Source organism: Gopherus flavomarginatus, chromosome 6, assembly GCF_025201925.1.
Source record: "Gopherus flavomarginatus isolate rGopFla2 chromosome 6, rGopFla2.mat.asm, whole genome shotgun sequence".
Taxonomy (NCBI): Eukaryota; Metazoa; Chordata; order Testudines; family Testudinidae; genus Gopherus; species Gopherus flavomarginatus.
Window position 1 is genome coordinate 120,544,004 of NC_066622.1, and position 18,440 is coordinate 120,562,443.

The 18,440-nt window shown below is 38.3% G+C and overlaps 1 protein-coding gene across 4 annotated transcripts; it reads left to right on the forward strand.

The window, feature by feature from the left end:
- The first annotated feature begins 27 nt into the window (after positions 1–27).
- On the forward strand, positions 28–14,905 carry IKZF5 (IKAROS family zinc finger 5). Of its 4 annotated transcripts, none has more exons than XM_050959556.1 (6): positions 28–102; positions 1,854–1,919; positions 4,950–5,045; positions 6,467–6,630; positions 6,926–7,108; positions 9,481–14,905. In XM_050959556.1, the coding sequence occupies exons 4-6, from the start codon at positions 6,498–6,500 to the stop codon at positions 10,422–10,424; spliced, it is 1,260 nt and encodes a 419-aa protein (XP_050815513.1). In that variant the 5' UTR covers positions 28–102; positions 1,854–1,919; positions 4,950–5,045; positions 6,467–6,497; the 3' UTR covers positions 10,425–14,905. The 4 variants fall into 4 exon arrangements, with proteins under 4 accessions (XP_050815513.1, XP_050815515.1, XP_050815512.1 ...); XM_050959555.1 differs by lacking the exon at positions 28–102 and adding an exon at positions 109–355; XM_050959558.1 differs by lacking the exon at positions 1,854–1,919 and having other exon boundaries at positions 48–102.
- Positions 14,906–18,440: the final 3,535 nt, after the last annotated feature.

The following is an 18,440-nucleotide window of genomic DNA, read 5'->3' on the forward strand; positions in this document are numbered from 1 at the left end:
CGAGGTGGGAGGAACGCGGCGGGCGGGGCTACTACTACGGGAGACAATCACAACAAACATGGCGGCTGCGGTGGGTGTTGGGAGCGGTGGGGTGACGGGGAGGTGAGTGATGCTCCCGCCCCGTAGCTCAGGAGCGGGGCTATGGGGGTGGGTGAGAGCCGCCCAGTGCCCTCATCCCCCAGGGGCCGCCGTCGCCTGTGACTAGCCCCCTTGTCTTGTCCACCCAGGGCCGAGGCCCTGTCGTCGGGGAGCAGCAGGCTGCAGTGGGGCTGGGGCCGAGGGCGGAAGCAGTGACACCTCCCCGCCCTGCAGAGGTGGACCCTGGGGGGCAGTGGGTCTTCTCTTCTCCCTCCAGGTGAGTGGGGGACTTCCCTTGCCCTCTGTCTGCCTCCGAGGCGAGTGGGGGGATGTCTGCCTGGCCCCAGGCGGATGAGGGTGCCGCTCGCTCCCAGACTTAAGGAGGGATGCCCAGGAGGGTTTCTCCCTTCTCTAGAAGTGGGGTGGCCGTTTCCTTCTCTTGCACCGCTCCACACGGGAGACAGATGGCAAGGGCGGATGGCCGACAGATGCACCTGGCGCAGTTCCAAACGTGGTGTTCTGATTTTTAACAAAACTTAAACAGACACAAACCAGGGGTATTGAATATGGGATGGGTGTGAGAGAACAGTCTTGGGAAAGTGCTTTCTCTGGCATGGAGTTCATAGCACACTCTTGGGAATGGATATACATCTGCTATAAACCCTCTTTTCTTTAAATCTGGGCAGTTTGCTTAACAGAATTCTGCAGTGGTAGTGTTGTTTTCCTCCCATGTTTGGCTCCTACCAGGCAATTGGTGTTGGAAACAGTGCTCTGAATGGGGAGTGGAGAGTCTGGTTCTTGGCCTTTGTATGAAGACTCATTTGTGTCATAGACTTTGACGAGTGCCAGATGGGAGCTCTTTCAAAAGTTGTTAGTAACTTTTTATGAGGAATTAACTCGCTGGTCATGAAACTGTTTAAAACCTTGAGCATTATGGTACCAGGGAATGGAGTTAATTTAAACACCATGGTCAGAGCACTAAATCATGTCTTCTGTCTTTCCCCAGTATTCATTTATCTGTGAGAGTTTGTCAGACTGAAATGTTATTGTATAAATTACCACATGAATCAATTTTCCCCTTGAAGTAAAGAGTATCACTACAGACTCTTTGGTGAAAATATAATTATTGATTCCTGTTGAACCATCCCAAAACTCAATTTCCTAATATTCATTGTTGAATGGTTTAGTCTAATGGTGCGCAAGCTTTTCCAGTCACAGTCCTGCCTTACCATTCACAGAATTTGTCATCTCCCTTCTCCAATACTTGTGATCTGAAACTATTTTTCATGCCAGAAGGTGGAGGGAAAAAACAAAGATGACTGTTCATTCATTTGGTTTAATGTTATAGCATCTGACTCACTTGAGAGGTCCTAGGCGCTCAATTGTTATTTTATATGTTGCTGGTTTATGTCTTAATATCAATTATTAATCATTAAATGAGTTTTAAAATTAGAGAATCAAAATTAATTTTAAAGGCATCGTAGGCCTACTGTAGTTATGAAACCTAAATTGTTGAAAATAAGCCAGCCTGTGCTTTTATTTGTTTTTTTTTTAAAAGGGTGAAAGGCTGAAGTTTCTTTACACACACACCCATCTCTTCCCCTCACCCTTCCGAACCTCTAGCACCCCCCAGTTTGTGCGCATTGATTTAATCCCTGTATTTGACATGCTTTAAAGTTATAACTTGGTGAGATGGCCTCTGGAATCTAAAACCTCCCGCTCCCCCCCCCCCTTTTTTTTTAAATGCATGAGCTGGTATCTTTGTCTTACTGCAGGAGCCATCACCAAATGGAACACAAGTTAACTTAAACCTAGAGGAAGCTGATGACATCTGAAAGAGGGTAGGCAAAATTGATGTGTAAAGGTGTGCTCAGAGTTAACTTACTGTGCTTAGAAGAGAGAATAGTGGACCATATTCAGCACTGCCATAAAAGGGCACCACTCCTTGGAAGCCAATAGAATGGCACTGTTGTATTAATTTAGATGGAATAAATGATCTCAAGGTGGTGACATAACCCAGTCATTGTCTAATATTAAACAGAGTTATGCAAGGCCTGGAGCTTGGTAGATTTCAGCCTGCTTAGGACCATGGCAAACACATCATTAAAGATCTTTTTAACCTTTTATTCAAAGATACAGAAAAGAATGAAAAGTAATTAAAACCTTTGAAATGCAAAGTATTAAATAAGGCTTTCATTGTAACAGTATTTTTTTGTTCCCTTTCCCTTGAGGAGAGTGTTTTTAAAATCTAGTGTCTTAGATAGTATCAAAAGATGGTAATAACTGTCCTTTTGGGAAAAAGAGAAGTAGTTAGTTGAGATGGGCAGGAGATGGTGTTGCTGCTGTTGTTTTTAAAGTCCAGTCTTAGAAGGAAAAGCCCCCTTGTTTGACAGTCTCTTACATGGTATCAAAGATGGTAATAAGTATCATCCCAGGTGATGTTTGGGATTCAGTTGGAGATGGTAGGGGTGGCGATGTCATCTGGGCTCCTCTCTCTGGCCTGTTCTGGTCAAGACACCTCTCAGGATCAGGATGATAAAGGCTGAGGGTCCCAGGAAACTGGGGTTTGGCAACCATGATATTGACACTTGCTCCAGTTGCTTCTATCTCTTCTCTCCATATGTCCTTTTTGTTTTCATACTTTCCCCACAAAATCTTTCTCTTAAGGACCCAAAAAAGGAATGGCCCATCCCCTCGTTATTTTGTCCACCAATAGGTCCTAATATTCGACATACCAATCTTGGCTTATTAATGTCTGGCTCCACAGCTCCTGTTTTTAGCAAGTGTAATTTTAACAGTCCTTGAGTCATATCAACTTGGCCTTTTTATTTAGACTAATTCAGTTATTCTGTCTTCCATTTGGACTTTTATCCATCAACCGTTGTTGTTACAGATTACTGTAACATTTTATTAATTTATACATACTTGTTACCATTGAGCTCACATTTTGGGTAAATTTGGGTAAATTTGTAGGCCGAATTGTCACAACAGCACCTGCTTACTCCAGGGCTGAATTTCAGCTGCTGTATCAGATTCCAAAAATAGCAAATAAAGCCTATTTAAGAAACCTCAACTGGTTAACCCCATTCCAAGAACTATTTAGACACAATTGATGATAATCAATGTTGATGAACAAGGAAATAAATAACCCATTGGGAATGTTGGCTTGTGTGAGCAAGGGAGAAAAGAAAATGGAGAAATCATGTTTAACGAATGAAAAAAGAAAGGAAACCCCTTTGACTTATTTGCAAACCAGGGGTACCTGGGGATCTTCCTTGCCTATCAATTTGGTTTTATTGTGGTTTTACCTTCAGGTGGTTTTAGTGTGACAGTTATAATAATTGGAGATATACCAATCTCCTAGAACTGGAAGGGATCTTGAAAGGTCATCGAGTCCAGCCCCCTGCCTTCACTAGTGAGACCAATTTTTGCCCCAGATCCCTAAGTGGCCCCCTCAAGGATTGAACTCACAACCCTGGGTTTAGCAGGCCAATGAAAGTATAATTGTTATACAGTTTGGATTACTAGAAATGTCTTGATTTTCTTTCTCACTGTAGACTTGTGGGACTTTACATATTTTATTAAAATTATCTCTGTATGTCTGGGGGATATACTACCAGAGTGGTTTTCTGCCTATGTATTTCAGCAGTTGGGGGTGGAGCCTACTACTGAGTCCTGAACTGATGGGTTTTGTTCAAACACGTCTGTTCTCTAGGAAGCACTTCCAGAACGGATTTTCAATTTGTATTTTAATAGAAATTTTCTTAGTACAGTTGCCCTCAAGGACCACAGTTTACATACCACTGTATTGGTATAGGAGACACTCCCTATTCTAGGAGCTTAGCGTGTTGACACTGAAAAGTTTCCAGCTGTTAACTAGACGAGTAGCAAGTGACTTAACTGGTGTATCAAACTGGGATCAACAGTACAGTACCATGTTGCACTAATACTATATTATTTAATACAAAGCATGATTGTGAAAGAGAGGTTCATATAGACATCTCTCTAAAGATAGTCTGCAGAAAACCAGTATTCCCGTAATTAGTGGTATGTGCTGAATTAGGCCTCTTAGGTGACTTTAACAAGTTATTTAACCTGGTGTTAGTGAAGCACATTGAAAATGCAAAGCACTATGTAAGTGACTAGTAGTGATCTGGAGTTTGGTACTGGACACTTGCAGATCATCTAAAGAAACTCTGGTCACTCTAAAATGAAAGGATTTGCCAATTGAAAATGTAGATGTTAATGATTTCTGTGATCATTTGCAGCAATTGAAATGTCTGATTGAAAGTGTCCCCTTTTCCGACTGAATCTTATCTTCCATCTTAAACTCATTGCAAGTCAAAGTTGTAGGAAAGTCTGGTCATTTACAATGGTGATATTGGAAAAGAGTGACAAATGGTGATTTTTTTTTATTATTGAAAGATAATGCAGTCTAACAAAACCCTATGTCTTATACAAAATATTAAACTCAAATTCTGTGGCTGGGAGCACAGAATTATGCAGCACTGCCCCTGCAAGCCTTCTTCCCATAACTACTAATCAACACTATTACAGAGTGTGTGTTCCAGTTGCCTGTCCTACAGAAAAGTGGTTCTCCAGTTCTGTGGATCTCTACTAGTTGTCTGCAGAATGAAATATTTGAGAGCTCCATACAGCTTGATGGATGAGGAGTGGCTGGGGTCCATGAAAGGATCTCCTCCTGGAAATGTAGTTCATGTAATGAAATAATTGAACTACTGCTATGAATTTTATTTGTTGCAGGGGAGCCTCTCTTCTGAAGGTTAAGCAAGAAGCCAAAAAAGATTTGATTAAGAAATCAGAAAACATAAGTTTGACAGACTAATTTTTTTATTTATCTTTTGTTCCAGGGAAAGTGGGGCAGCTGTGCTCCCTTGCTTTCTGTCTGACCTACTGGGAGTACAGGTTGGAGTATGTTTGCTACTTAGCAGGAAACTGAAATTCAGGTACAATTCACGTAGACCTTCAAAAAACAAAAACACAGGGAAAAACTAAAGAACTTAGCTAAAAATAGCTGGAGAAATCTCCTGCTGTGTTCTTGTGTCTGGCTGCAGCTCTGATTTTCCTGTCGTGATATGCATCATTCAGCTCTGTTTCCTACTGGAATAATCAATAAAATGGTAGCCTCATTGCCGAGCTGCTCACTTCATGACAGCAAAGATTTTTCCAGTCTTTTCAAGTATTTTTACATATAGACTTTTAATTTCTAAATATACATTAAATGAACTTTTTAGTCATCTGACGCAGTAGAATAATCAGTTCTCTTTAGTCTCACAAAACCACTAATGTAGGGAGGTTTTTTATGTCCAATTTACAGATGAGTAGATTGGTAGAGTCACTTACTTCAATTCATATTGTTGGTAAGAGGCATGAGCTTTACAATTGGATGTGAACTGGGTTTCTTTACCAAAAAAAAAAGTAAAATGTTTCCAAGTTATTTGAAACTTTGAGAAAGTGATGGTACTATAATCATATCAGTACCACTTTGAAATCTCAGTGATTTTAAGATTAAATGTTGTTTTGTAATTAACTTTTTAATGAGTGAGTTCCTGCTATAATTTATACGATTTTATAACACTAACAGAAAATATGCATCAAAAATGCATTGCATTGAACACCAAATTTGACACTTGAAAACTTGGAATTTCTCATTCTCTGAAATCTGTTCCCCTCAGTTGCTGATTTGAAACTTGAATAAATGAAAATATAACTTTCCTTACCAGATGGTAATTGACATTCTTGACAATCTTGAATGTACTGTGATGCATAGGTATGGTTCAGTATTTGATGAACCATAACTGTGCATGTGCCTAACTTTAAGTTTGTGAGCAATATTAGTTCTGAACATAAAATTCTAAGTTACAGAACAATTACAGTATAAAATTGTCTCTTCTTTACAATAAACTTGCTTCCATGCTAAGATTTCAAATCTCAGCATTTAAGAAATAAATCTGGAATTTCAAAAAATGTTCTCGTTGAATCTAAACCTTTCTACAGATTATTTAATAAATATTTCCGAACTGATTGAAGGTTAGATTGAATTTTATTCTCATGTCCGCATAGTCAACTAAACTTTGACTTTTATTAATCCTTTTATTAAAATTTAAGAAGTATTTATAATACTGTTGGTGTGAACCATCTTCCCAACTGTGACTATCTGAAATCTTTAAATAGCATTGAGCTGCTGTAAAGATTTCAACAATATTCTTATGATTGTCTGTTCATGTGTATTTTACTTTTTACCATTCGCATTTTATTTAACAAGACTATAGAGATGTAATCCTTGATTTACAGTGGTTTCTGTAAATGTGAATTCTTTTGTTTTAAATTCAGTGAAATGTGCTCTGATTCTGATTGATTTTTTTAGGCACACATTATTGTAAACTCAAAGTGTGAATATGGGTGAAAAGAAACCAGAGCCTCTGGACTTCGTAAAAGATTTTCAAGAATATCTTACTCAACAGACACACCATGTAAATATGATTTCTGGATCTGTTAGTGGGGACAATGAAGCAGATGCCCTTCAGGGAGGTAGGCTCTCTTCAGTGCTGTCAATTATTCTAGTGTTTTGGGGGGATGACTGTGCTGATGTTTGCATTTGAATGTGCTTATTATGAAGGCTACTATACTAGTCGGTAAGCTGTAGAACCTTTGGGGGGAAGTCTTCTAAAAAACATCTTTTTCATCAAAACTTATTTCTCATTAGTTTATTTGTGTGGGGGGGCTAGGGGATTAAGGAGCTAACAAGTTTGGACTAGTGTAACTGTAACAAAGCAACAACCCAGTGATTCTCAGTCAGAATCTCTACTGCATTTACTGTTTATAGCTGGGGCAGATGGTGATCAGAATGGACTAGATCATCCTTCTGTTGAAGTTTCACTGGATGAAAACTCAGGAATGTTAGTGGATGGGTTTGAAAGGACATTTGATGGAAAGCTGAAGTGTCGATATTGCAACTATGCCAGCAAAGGAACAGCACGGCTCATAGAGCATATCAGAATTCACACAGGTATGAAGGATTCTACAGGTACTTTGCTGTGGGGCAGTGTTTCAGTACCTTTGTGTTCTATGCTCAGTGTATTGGAACTAACTCACTCAGGTTTTGCAGATGTGTGCATGTATCTTCAAGCAGTGTCATAGTGATGACTGCTTACAATTGAGGAAAGTTAAGTCTGTGGGGTTTTTTTAAAGATTTTTTTAAGTTTTAAAAACGTGAGGTACTGTATTTTCATAATACTTGTTTAGGCCCCGAACCTATAAGCACTTATGTATAGGCTTAGCTTTACTATCATGAGTTGTTGCATTGATTTCAATGGAACTAGGCCTGATGGTAAAGTTTTAGCACATGCGTAAATGTTGGCAGGATTTTGAATCTTAGAAAATAGCTCTTTTTATTGTGAGGGTCTCAATCACAAACTAATTATAAACCAAGAAACTGAGTAAATATTATGCTTACACTAGCACCTGATATTATATTTTATTACTAGGAGATAATGTTGAAATATCTGCCTGTAGGCCAATTACACAAGAAAAGCACAGTGGCTAAAATTATAATGAAGGCATTTTTGAACACTAAATATCAGTTAGTAAACTGAATAAATCCATTCTCCAAAAAGTACAAGTTATAATAGAGCCCCAACGTGCTTCCATTTCATAGTGGAACCTCTCCTAACTCTTATTTTAAAACTGTTAAATTACCTTTCAGGGGTGATATTCCAGTACTCAATGTCCCATCCTGTTTTTATATGATTGTTTGCTTAATCTTGGTATAAATTATATGCTTATTACAGAGATACCAGGTCCCAGTTGGTGGACACGTGCCAACCTCTGAAAAGATAGTACAAAAGTACCTTGCATCAAGGGCTGCCACTACTTTTTCTTTTGCTTCTCTTCTGGAGCTGGTGGTATAGGCAGGTCTGGCTAGAAGAAAGAATCACAATTGAGTGTCTCAAGCTATGATACTAAGCAATAAGATGCCTGTCATTGGAAAGTTTCCCAGTTTTTCTATATTAGGATCTACCAGTCCTGCTTGAGCAAATACTGATTTGAGCTCTGGCAGAAAACTAACTAAATATCCCCTGAGAGAAACATGAACATAAGTCTCATCTCGGAGGGTTTGACAGCCCAGCAGCAGATGCATGCATCCTACAGTCTCGTATCAATGCGAGATTAATGGTAGATGCCTGCAGACAGGTAACTCCTTTTGGAAGTCAGTTCGGGAACCTGCTATGTGACAGTGGAAACTTCTTTAGAGAGAAAGTTAAGGCTGTTCTCCCCAGTGCCAAGGAGAGAGGTCACACCTGTTACACCCTGAAGTCTGTTATACCCTTTTGTAGAAGAATTAATGGAACCGCATCTGCCTGGAAGCTAGTCTATAATTCTAGTTATGAAGTTAATGATATCAGTACCATCAGCAGGGCATTAAGCCTCTTTACCAGCATAAATCTGGAGTTTTAATTCCCAGAACACAAAGCACTAAAACTTTTGGGCTTTTAAAACATTCTGTATCAAATGAAAGTTTTCCTCTAAACAATTCTGAAGGATCTCTCTATCTTAAAGGAAGATCATAGGTACCGACTGTACTGTTATGAATGTGTTTCCTGTAATCATGTTTGAAAATTGTTGTTCAAACACTTTAAATGCATTAGTGAGGATAGAGCCTAAATGATATCTGGTATTCTACCACAGCTCAGGTGGCATCATTAAAAAGCCAAAACCTGTATTCAGGAGGCTGAAGATAGAACCTCCTCAGACAATGTAACCAGTGTAGTTCCACTCCATGATGCTGGGAGCTGGATGTTAGGGGTGTTTTGAGAATTGCATCTCCACGACACAGCACTTAGTTCTACAGGGGCATAGTTTAGTTTTTTGTTTTTGTTTTTTAATTAACCAGAGGGTCCTAAAAACTTGTCCTTATTTTCTTAAATTTGAAAGCCCTCTGTGTGTCTGCAAAAAGGCAGACTGATAACACTGCAAACCTCTGAAGCATAGTTATTCATAAAACAAAGCTATGGCAGGTAACTGAACAAGTTTTGCCATGCTGTCTTGCCTATATACCTCAAACCCATTTTGGACAAAGCACCTCTAGAAGTGTGTGAGTATTATTCAGACTACATACCATTCATATCTTGGCACCATTCCAACAAGGGTCTCAGTGCCAATTGTAGTAATGGTGGCTTTTCTAATGGTCACGCTTGCCTACTGAAAACACTTATGACACCTTGCATTAGCAATGAGTTGGACTGGATTTAAACTGTTGATTAAAAAGTGAAATGCTCTATTCAATTAGTAGCCCCCACAACCATTCACACTCTTTCACGTTCTGTTAGGCTGCTTTGTGCATATATACATAAATTGTTACACTATAATTTTCTCTTTCAGGTGAAAAGCCACACAGATGCCATCTATGTCCATTTGCATCAGCTTATGAACGTCATCTGGAAGCACACATGCGATCACATACTGGTGAAAAACCATATAAATGCGAATTGTGTTCCTTCCGCTGCAGTGACAGAAGTAACCTGTCTCATCATCGTAGACGCAAGCATAAAATGGTACCTATAAAAGGTACTAGGTCTTCCCTAAGCAGCAAGAAAATGTGGGGGGTTTTGCAGAAGAAGACCAGCAATCTGGGATACAGCAGAAGATCATTAATTAATCTGAGTCCGCCTTCCATGGTGGTTCAGAAACCAGACTACCTTAATGATTTCACCCATGAAATCCCAAATATTCAGACTGAAGCATATGAAAGCATGACAAAAACAACACAGACCGGTGGCCTGCCGAGAGATCCACAAGACCTTAAGATAGACAATCCATTAAATCAGTTATCAACATTAGCAGGACAGTTGTCTAGCTTGCCACCTGAAAACCAAAACCCAGCGTCTCCTGATGTTGTACCATGCCAAGATGAAAAGCCTTTTATAATTCAGCAGCCTGCTGCACCAGCAGTAGTTTCATCTGTGTCAACAAATATTCCTCAAAGTTCATCTCCTACTAGCCCAGATCCTCGGCCCCCACACAGTCAAAGGAACTACAGTCCAGTGGCAGGTCCAAGCAGTGATCGCAGCGTCCATACTAGTACTCCTAGCATAAGTAACAGTCAGCCAAGTACTCCAGCTCCAACCCTTCCAGTTCAGGATCCTCAGCTTCTGCATCACTGCCAGCACTGTGACATGTATTTTGCAGACAATATCCTTTATACTATTCACATGGGATGTCATGGGTTTGAAAATCCATTTCAGTGCAACATATGTGGGTGCAAATGTAAAAATAAGTATGACTTTGCTTGCCATTTTGCAAGAGGTCAACATAACCAGCATTGACAGAAAACATACTTTCATTTAGTTTTTTTTAACATATGTTTCATACTTGCTGAAGGAGACCGTGCTCATCCCCCAACAAGAAGTCCAATAAACAACTTGACAATGGAGGCAAAATTCTTTCCATGTTGTCATATAATATGCCAGGGATGTTTGAGTCATGAAAGTGGTAGTTTTTATGTTACTGTTTAAAATAAAGTTATGAGGATTGGCATGCAGTAACATGTTTTATGTTTCTTACATTTAAGTTATTTGCACTTAAGATCCAGAAAAACATTCTACAAATGCCAATCCAGATTGTGTCCTTAAACATAGGTTGCAATTCATCAGACTAGGTATTAAACAAGATAAGAGGTCTTGGTACCTAAAATATAGTAAAAGTTGTTAATACAGTGAAATGTGTGGTTCATATGAAAACCATATTTCTGCTTATAAACTAACTGCTTACCAAACTGGATAAAATCTTTGCTGTGAGTTAAAGAATAAACTTTCATGCATACAAACAATTTGAATTTAAAATTTGTCAGTTTCATCTGATCAAGATATCAAATTTTTAGTGATTTCTGAAGTCTTTTTATGCTAGGCCTTTAATCTTTTTCTTTAAAAAAACTAGACCAGTTTTATAGATATGAAAAAAACTAGAAGGTACCTTTAAAAATATATATATACAGACACACACTATGAATGAGGCTTTGGTAAAAGATGTTAAATGAGAAATAGAAAATAGACAGCTTTGCATGAGGACAGTTCATTTTAAAAACTGTCAAGACATTCCCACTTAAAGGTTATTAAATACATAAATTGAAAACTAGAGGCCATATTTTAATTATTTTTAAAAATAAGAAAATTATTGTATTTTAATTGTCTTGCTAGGTTGCCTATATGTTCGAAAGTTACACATTCTAGTCTATATAAACTGCAGCTAACGTGGAATTCTCTTTGTTCCTGGTCTACCACAGCCTGGGTTTTTTAACCTTCTGGACCTGTTCGAAAGGTCGTCTTTTTTTTCCCTCCACTGTTTGTGGGGAAAGATAGGCAGAGGAATATTGGTGGCTACAATGTGGAGCTGTGATTAATACTGTGACTGGCAAATACTGTCTGAAGATGTGCATGCTGGCCACTGTATGGGTTAACTATTTTTTTATATTTTAAATCTTGATCATTGTAAAAGCACCTAGGCTAATGGATGGGCACTTTAATAAAAACCTGAATAAAACATCCTAGCAATGTTCCATGAAAGTGCTAGGTATTACAACACCTGAATTTGTCATCTTTCAGAAAAGCGAATAATTTAACTTTCTCTGTATTTTGCAATTCACCTTGACTTTATTTCATTTTATACTTGTTGCAAGATGAGGGTTTTGTGTTTTTTTTAAACTACATAAGCAAACATGGACATACAAGATAAGAGTGAATGTTTTGTGGGCAATAGGTACAAGATTTACTTCCTTAACATTTTGGGGGATTCATCTGAATGTCAGATGTAGGGGTCTATCCAAAAACTTCTGTTGTCCTGGAGCAAGATCCAAAAATCTATGGAAGTAAACTGAAAGACTCTTGGTTACTTCAGTGGCCTTTGGATCAGGCCCTTGGAGAAAGAAGAGTTGTAGTATTGGGAGTTTTTCTTTCACTCCATTATTTAATCAGAAATTTAGAACTTGAGTGCATGGCTCTACAAAGACTATTTTTCATCATTACCTACACAATTCATTGGCTATTGTATGTAACTTGTGGTGTCTGAGTGTAGTATTTATGATTGCAGAAGTTAGAGATAGAAAAAGTCTATTAGGCCATATAATTTACCCCCTGCCACTAGTTAATATCAGATGAAACTTCATGGCTATGGGCTTGATCCAAATCCATTGACTTCAGTGGGCTTTTATATAAGGCCCTTAATAACTTTCTGCATAAATAAACTCAAGAATATTTGGAGAATGTATTTGTTTAGCTACTACACACTTTAATGTAATAAAAATTAACTAGTCTTATTAGACTTCCTGTTTTTAAACTTACACTTTGCAAGCAGAACAATTCTACACTTACACCATACGTGTGCATAAACTGAGACCTAGACATCTGAAATCATACACTTGAATATTTTCATTTTGAGGATTGCACTACAGTTCATTCAGCATTTAATCTAGTTGATTGTTGCTCTTGTACAGGTTGTGTAAACTGAGTTTTGTACAAACAATATGTAGAAGAAATACATTCTGAATAGGTCATTTTATTGGTCAGATATCTGCATACTTTATGGTTCAGTCTCACATCAATTGAAGCACGAGTATTGTATTTAAACCAAAATGCAGTTGCTACTGTTAAAGACTTTTAGAAAAGCTAGTAGTTGTTTGACTAGCCACAAAGGAAAACATTTGATACTATGCTATACCAAATAACCTAAACTAGTTGTTTTTCTTGAGGCTTTCGGAACTTTGGGGAAGCCATTGAATCTGTTTAGTTTTTAACCAGATATTCTCAGTTGGAATTGTAGTAGCATTTATCATCCATTAGGCTGAATATTGGGTAGTAGAAGTTGCACATCCCAACCGCCTGCTGATTGAAAATATACAAACAATTGGTGTGTGAGCCCACTCCCTTTGAAGTCAGTGGCAAAACTATCATCCAAATCCTACAGAATTTTTAGAGGTTTTTTAACCTTCCCTTCATTATTCTTGTTCTGATGCTTAGGCCTAGAGTTTGCATTAGTCCCTGTAACCATTCAGTACTTCAATCAACACGTATATAGAAAACATGCCTTGGAATTCTAGCAAAATGGTTCCCAACCTGGTCCATGGGCCACAATGAGGGCGAGCCAGGACACCCATAGAAGTAGCTAGAAATAAGAGGAAGTCTGCCTAGCCCAATTGCAAAGAGGGCCTTCATTGGAAGATGGCCCATATGACAATAAATAGTGGGGGATTAATAAAAAGTAGTACGAAGTTTTGAAGGCTTATGGACCCTGCATACCATATTTTGATGCTATTGGATAATGGTAAATTGTTTACTCTTCAGTAATGTACCCAAGGAAATTAAAAAGAAGAGAATTCAAGCTTTAACTCTTAAAAATGTGTAACAGTTATAGCCAGATACTGCTTGTCTCATGCAAGTAGCCCCACTGACTGCAATGGAAATACTCAGCAGGATTTGGCATTCAAGCCCTGCTCCTACAACTGGGTCTGTGGGGTAGATCCCATTAACTTCACTGGTGCTCCAGGCAGACACAATTTCAGGATTGGGACCTTAGGTTGCTTAAAAATAAAAAGCATATTACTGTGTTTTCTGTTGTGCCAAATAGTTATTTGATTACACTTCCTTCCTTCCGACTACTAAGTATGTTTGGAAGGTGCATTTTCAGTTTTATTATTAAAATTGTAGTTTTTCATAATTTTGTACTAAAATTGTATATATTGTAATATTTACTAGAATTTAAAATAAAGAGCACAATTAGTACTGCAGAGCTGTTTATGGTTGTGATCCTGCAAACCTTTATTCTCACAAGTAGACCTTGTTCTTACAAAGTCAATAGGAAATACTTGTCAGTAAGGATTTGTAGGATCAGGCCCTAGATTAGTAAAATGATTTCATAGTGAGTTCTAAATGTGCTAATCTGCACTAATTTTAAAAACCAATCCTTCTAACATTTTATAAGGAGCTGTTTAGCTTTTAATTTGTATTAACAAGGACAGTTCAGGACATGAGTTGAAACTTTTCCCCAGCTTAAGTTCTGTATTTGGAAACCATTAGCTTTGTGTTACTTTGTTTTTATTGGTATAGAATATTTTATAGATCTGTTGGACAATTTTTAACAAGCACTATTTATCGTACTCTTAATACAGACGTCCGATTCTGAGGATTTTCTGTTCAGCAGTCAGTCAAAGATTGGATTGAATATGTTGGCAGGAGATTAATGATCTCAGTTAATATTTAAAATAAACTGTGAAGCAACTAATGGAATAAGTTGATTTTTGCAAAGCAATGTTTTGCTTCAGATGACTTTTGCATAACATTTTATTTGTATTTTAACATACAGCTCTCCGTTCTGGAAAAGGCATGTTCTGACATTGTTTCATAGCAGAATTTGAGCTACGCTGGACATGCTTTTGTTATGGATTTTTTTTCCTTGACAAAGGGAATGTCACTGGCAAGCTACCCATCAGTTTTAAGTTTCTGTGAAAATACATAGCCAACAGATGTTCTGTTGCAGAAAAAACAATTCCCTGCTGAGGCATTTTTCACCAAGGAATCTTAGCATATGTGCTTCTAGTTCCTGCTTTGTTAATAATGTGTATTTCAATGTAAAGAGCATATTTTGTATGCAAAAGATGAGACTTGAGTTAGTTGTAAAACAAGTTTTATCGTGTAGTGATGCTGTTTTTGGAAAACAAAGTTTTAATTCTGAAATAACTTGAATATATCTAGTGTAGTTCATGTTGTGGAGCTTTGTTTTGTAAGATATGAATAAAACACTTTCTAATGATGTTTAATTTATTAATCCTTTTTGAAAACTATGTAGGTCTTAACTGCTACTCAGATGCGTAGTCTTTACTCAGGCAAGCAATTCCATCAATTTAAGTGAGGACTAGTTGCCAGAGTGCACGGGATTAGGCCCTACAAAGCTCATTGAACTTACTAGAAAGACTCCAATGAGCTTTAGATCCCATCCAAACTGGAAGCTTTGTGTTTACTATAGCTACTATCAAATAAGTACTGAATTAATTAACGTAATACCAAAGTCTGCCCTAAGAAATTACATGAATACACCCAGCTAAACATTGTTTTAGGATTGGAAAGAGGAGATTTAATGAAGCTGAGTGATTCTTGCAACTTGAGTTGCAAGAGCGTGTAAGGCAGAGTGGGACTATCATAGCCAATCTCCAGCTGCAGTATTCAGCAGAACTAATTCAATACCAGAAAAATGTTGGCAAACAAGTGAAAATTGAAGTAAAGCACAAATGATTAAAGGGATGGAAGAAGTGATAGACTGACGTAACAAATGTAAAAGAACGGAGGTCTAGCGTAGCCATATTACTAAATGGAATGAAGGGAGAAACAGCTGTATACAAGTATCTGAAGAGGGCAAGGACGTTCTTAGGCATAATAAGGAACAGTAGTGGGTGAACACACATGATGCAGCCCCAGCAAAGGAAGTGGAGGAATACTTGTTGCTTAGACCATTTAAAAAAAATCTGCGTAAAACAAAAATGTCCAGTATCGTCAGGGTTAAGGTAATTCTTTTCATTCATGTCCATTGCTAATGTTAATGAGCTACTCATTCAGTTCTTGAACAAAAACGATTATAGCATGATGAGTGAATTAGACCAGGATTGGCAACAGGAAAGGAGGGAAGAATCCCCTCTCATTGCTAAGAATGAACAGCGTGTGCTGACTCCTGTAATATTAAGTTTCAGAGGGAGCAGTGTTCAGTCTAAGTCAGTATTGCTGAGGTGGTCTGGGCGTAAAGAACAAAAAGAGGAAGCTTCCAGATGGGGCACAATTCTATTTCCGAACCACCCACTGTAAAAGTGCATTGCCCTTGTGACAGGCATGATAAACGACTTTTCAAGGAGTTAACGCACTCGGAACTTGTTTCTATTATTCTTTAACTCAAAAGATCACCTGCTTCAGTATGTGGCAAGTGGGTGGGGAAAAATGAGTTTGATAAGATAGGCCAATGTTTGGATGACTTGCCTACAGTAAGATGATGCTATTCAATTTAAGGGTCCAAATATTAGAGTCTTGACCAGTTCACTTACATTTTTAATTATAAAGCCTTATTAAAGCAAATTAAATGCAATGTTAATGCAAATATAAACAAGTCAGGAAATGCAAAAAAGTTAATACCACTGAGAATCTTAACTTGGGCCAGGTCTACACTATAAACTTACATTGGTATAACTACATCACTCGGGTGTGAAAAATCCATACCCCTGAGAGATGCAGTTATACTGATCTAACCCCCAGTGTAGACAGCACTATGTGGGCTCCCACAGGACAAGCTTTACTAAAGCGCTGCAGTGGTGCAGGTTTTTAAGTGTAGACCTGCCCTCAGAGAGAGAAGGTCTCAACAGACTTGCTGCTTTTATGCCTCATTCCAACTATTTGTAACCTACTAACCCTTCTTTGTCCTCTGATACAGAAGTGTTAATTTTAAGTGGTTTCTTGCAACGTGTTAACCCCTTATGCTTAATCTGTCCCACTTTGTATTTAGTTGTGACACTCTGGTTACCTTTTCCAAATCTGAAGAAGAGAGCTGATCTACTAATAGAAGTTGGTCCAATAAAAGATATTACCTCACCCACCTTGTCTCTCATATCCTGGGCCCAATACAACACTGCAAACAATCAACTTTCACAACACAGCATATTCAGATTAATGTTTAACAGTCTGACTAGTAAGCAAAAATGTTACTAAACATTGCCTTAATATTTGCATTACGTGGCTTCCTTAAAATTGTATGTTGTAGTTTAATTTGTTTTGCATTTTGCTTTTTAGTTTATAGTATTTAGTTTTTGATAGATTTGGGCAATTGTTTGCCCAAATCTAGTTTCTTTGCAATCACTTGCTAGTTACATATTTATTTGGCAGTAACCATGGCTCTATGGAGTTGCATAATTTCAAAAGGAAATTTATGGTGTCTTCACTAAACTGTTGCTGCAGCTATATGGCTGTAGTGCTTCAGTGTAGATATTACCTATGCTGACAGGAAGGGTTTTCCCATGCCATAGGTCATCCACCTCCCCGAGAGATGGTAGCTAGTTTGGTGGAAGAAGTCTTCCATTGACCTAGCACTGTCTTCACCAGGGGTTAGGTTGACATAGCTATGTCTTGTGGGGTGTGTGTGTGAATTTTTCACACCCCTGGTGGACGCAGCTACAGCAATGTAAGTTCCCAGCGCTTAGTAACTCTGTGTGCATATTATCTGCCCAAATCCCTTTTTTAATGGCTCATAAGTAGGGCTATAATTTTGACGTGGACATTTTTAATAGCCATTTTCCCTGCTGTGAAATCTTTGTCAGGGAAAGCGGAGGAGGGGGGTATAGAATCATAGGACTGGAATGGACCTTGAGAGGTCATCTAGTCCAGTCCCCTGCACTCATCTCAGGACTAAGTATTATCTAGACCACCCCTGACAGGTGTTTGTCCAGCCTACTCTTAAAAATCTTCAATGATGGAGATTCCACAATCTCCCTAGGCAATTTATTCCAATGCTCAACCACTCTGACAGTTAGGAAGTTTTTCCTGATGTCCGTCCTAAACCTCCTTTGCTGTAATTTAAGCCCATTGCTTCTTGTCCTATCCTCAGAGGTTAAGAACAACAATTTTTCTCCCTCCTCCTTTTAACAATCTTTTATGTACTTGAAAACTTATGTGTCCTTTGTCTTCTCTTCTCCAGACTAAACAAATCCAATTTTTTCAATCTTCCCTCATAGGTCATGTTTTCTACACCTTTAATCGTTTAAGTTGCTGCTCTCTGGACTTTCACCAATTTGTCCACATCTTTTTTGAAATGTGGTGCCCAGAACTGAACACAATACTCCAGCTGAGGTCTAATCAGCACAGATCAGAGCAGAAGAATTACTTCTCATGTCTTGCTTATAACATTCCTGCTAATACATCCCAGAATGATGGTAGCTTTTTTTGCAACAGTGTTACACTGTTGACTCATTTATCTTGTGGTCCACTAGGACCCCCAGATCTCCTTCTGTAGTACTCCTTCCTAAGCAGTGATTTCCCATTTTGTGTGCAACTGATTGTTCCTCCCTAAAAGGAGTACTTTGCATTTGTCCTTATTGAATTTCCTTCTATTTATTTCTTACCATTTCTCCAGTTTGTCCAGATCGTTTTGAATTATAATCATATCTCCAAAATACTTGCAACCCCTTCCAGCTTGGTATTGTCTGCAAACTTGATAAGTGTGCTCTCTCTGCCATTATCTACATCCTTGATGAAGATATTGAACAGAACCGGACCCAGAACTGATCTCTGCAGGACCCCACTCGTTATGCCCTTCCAGCATGA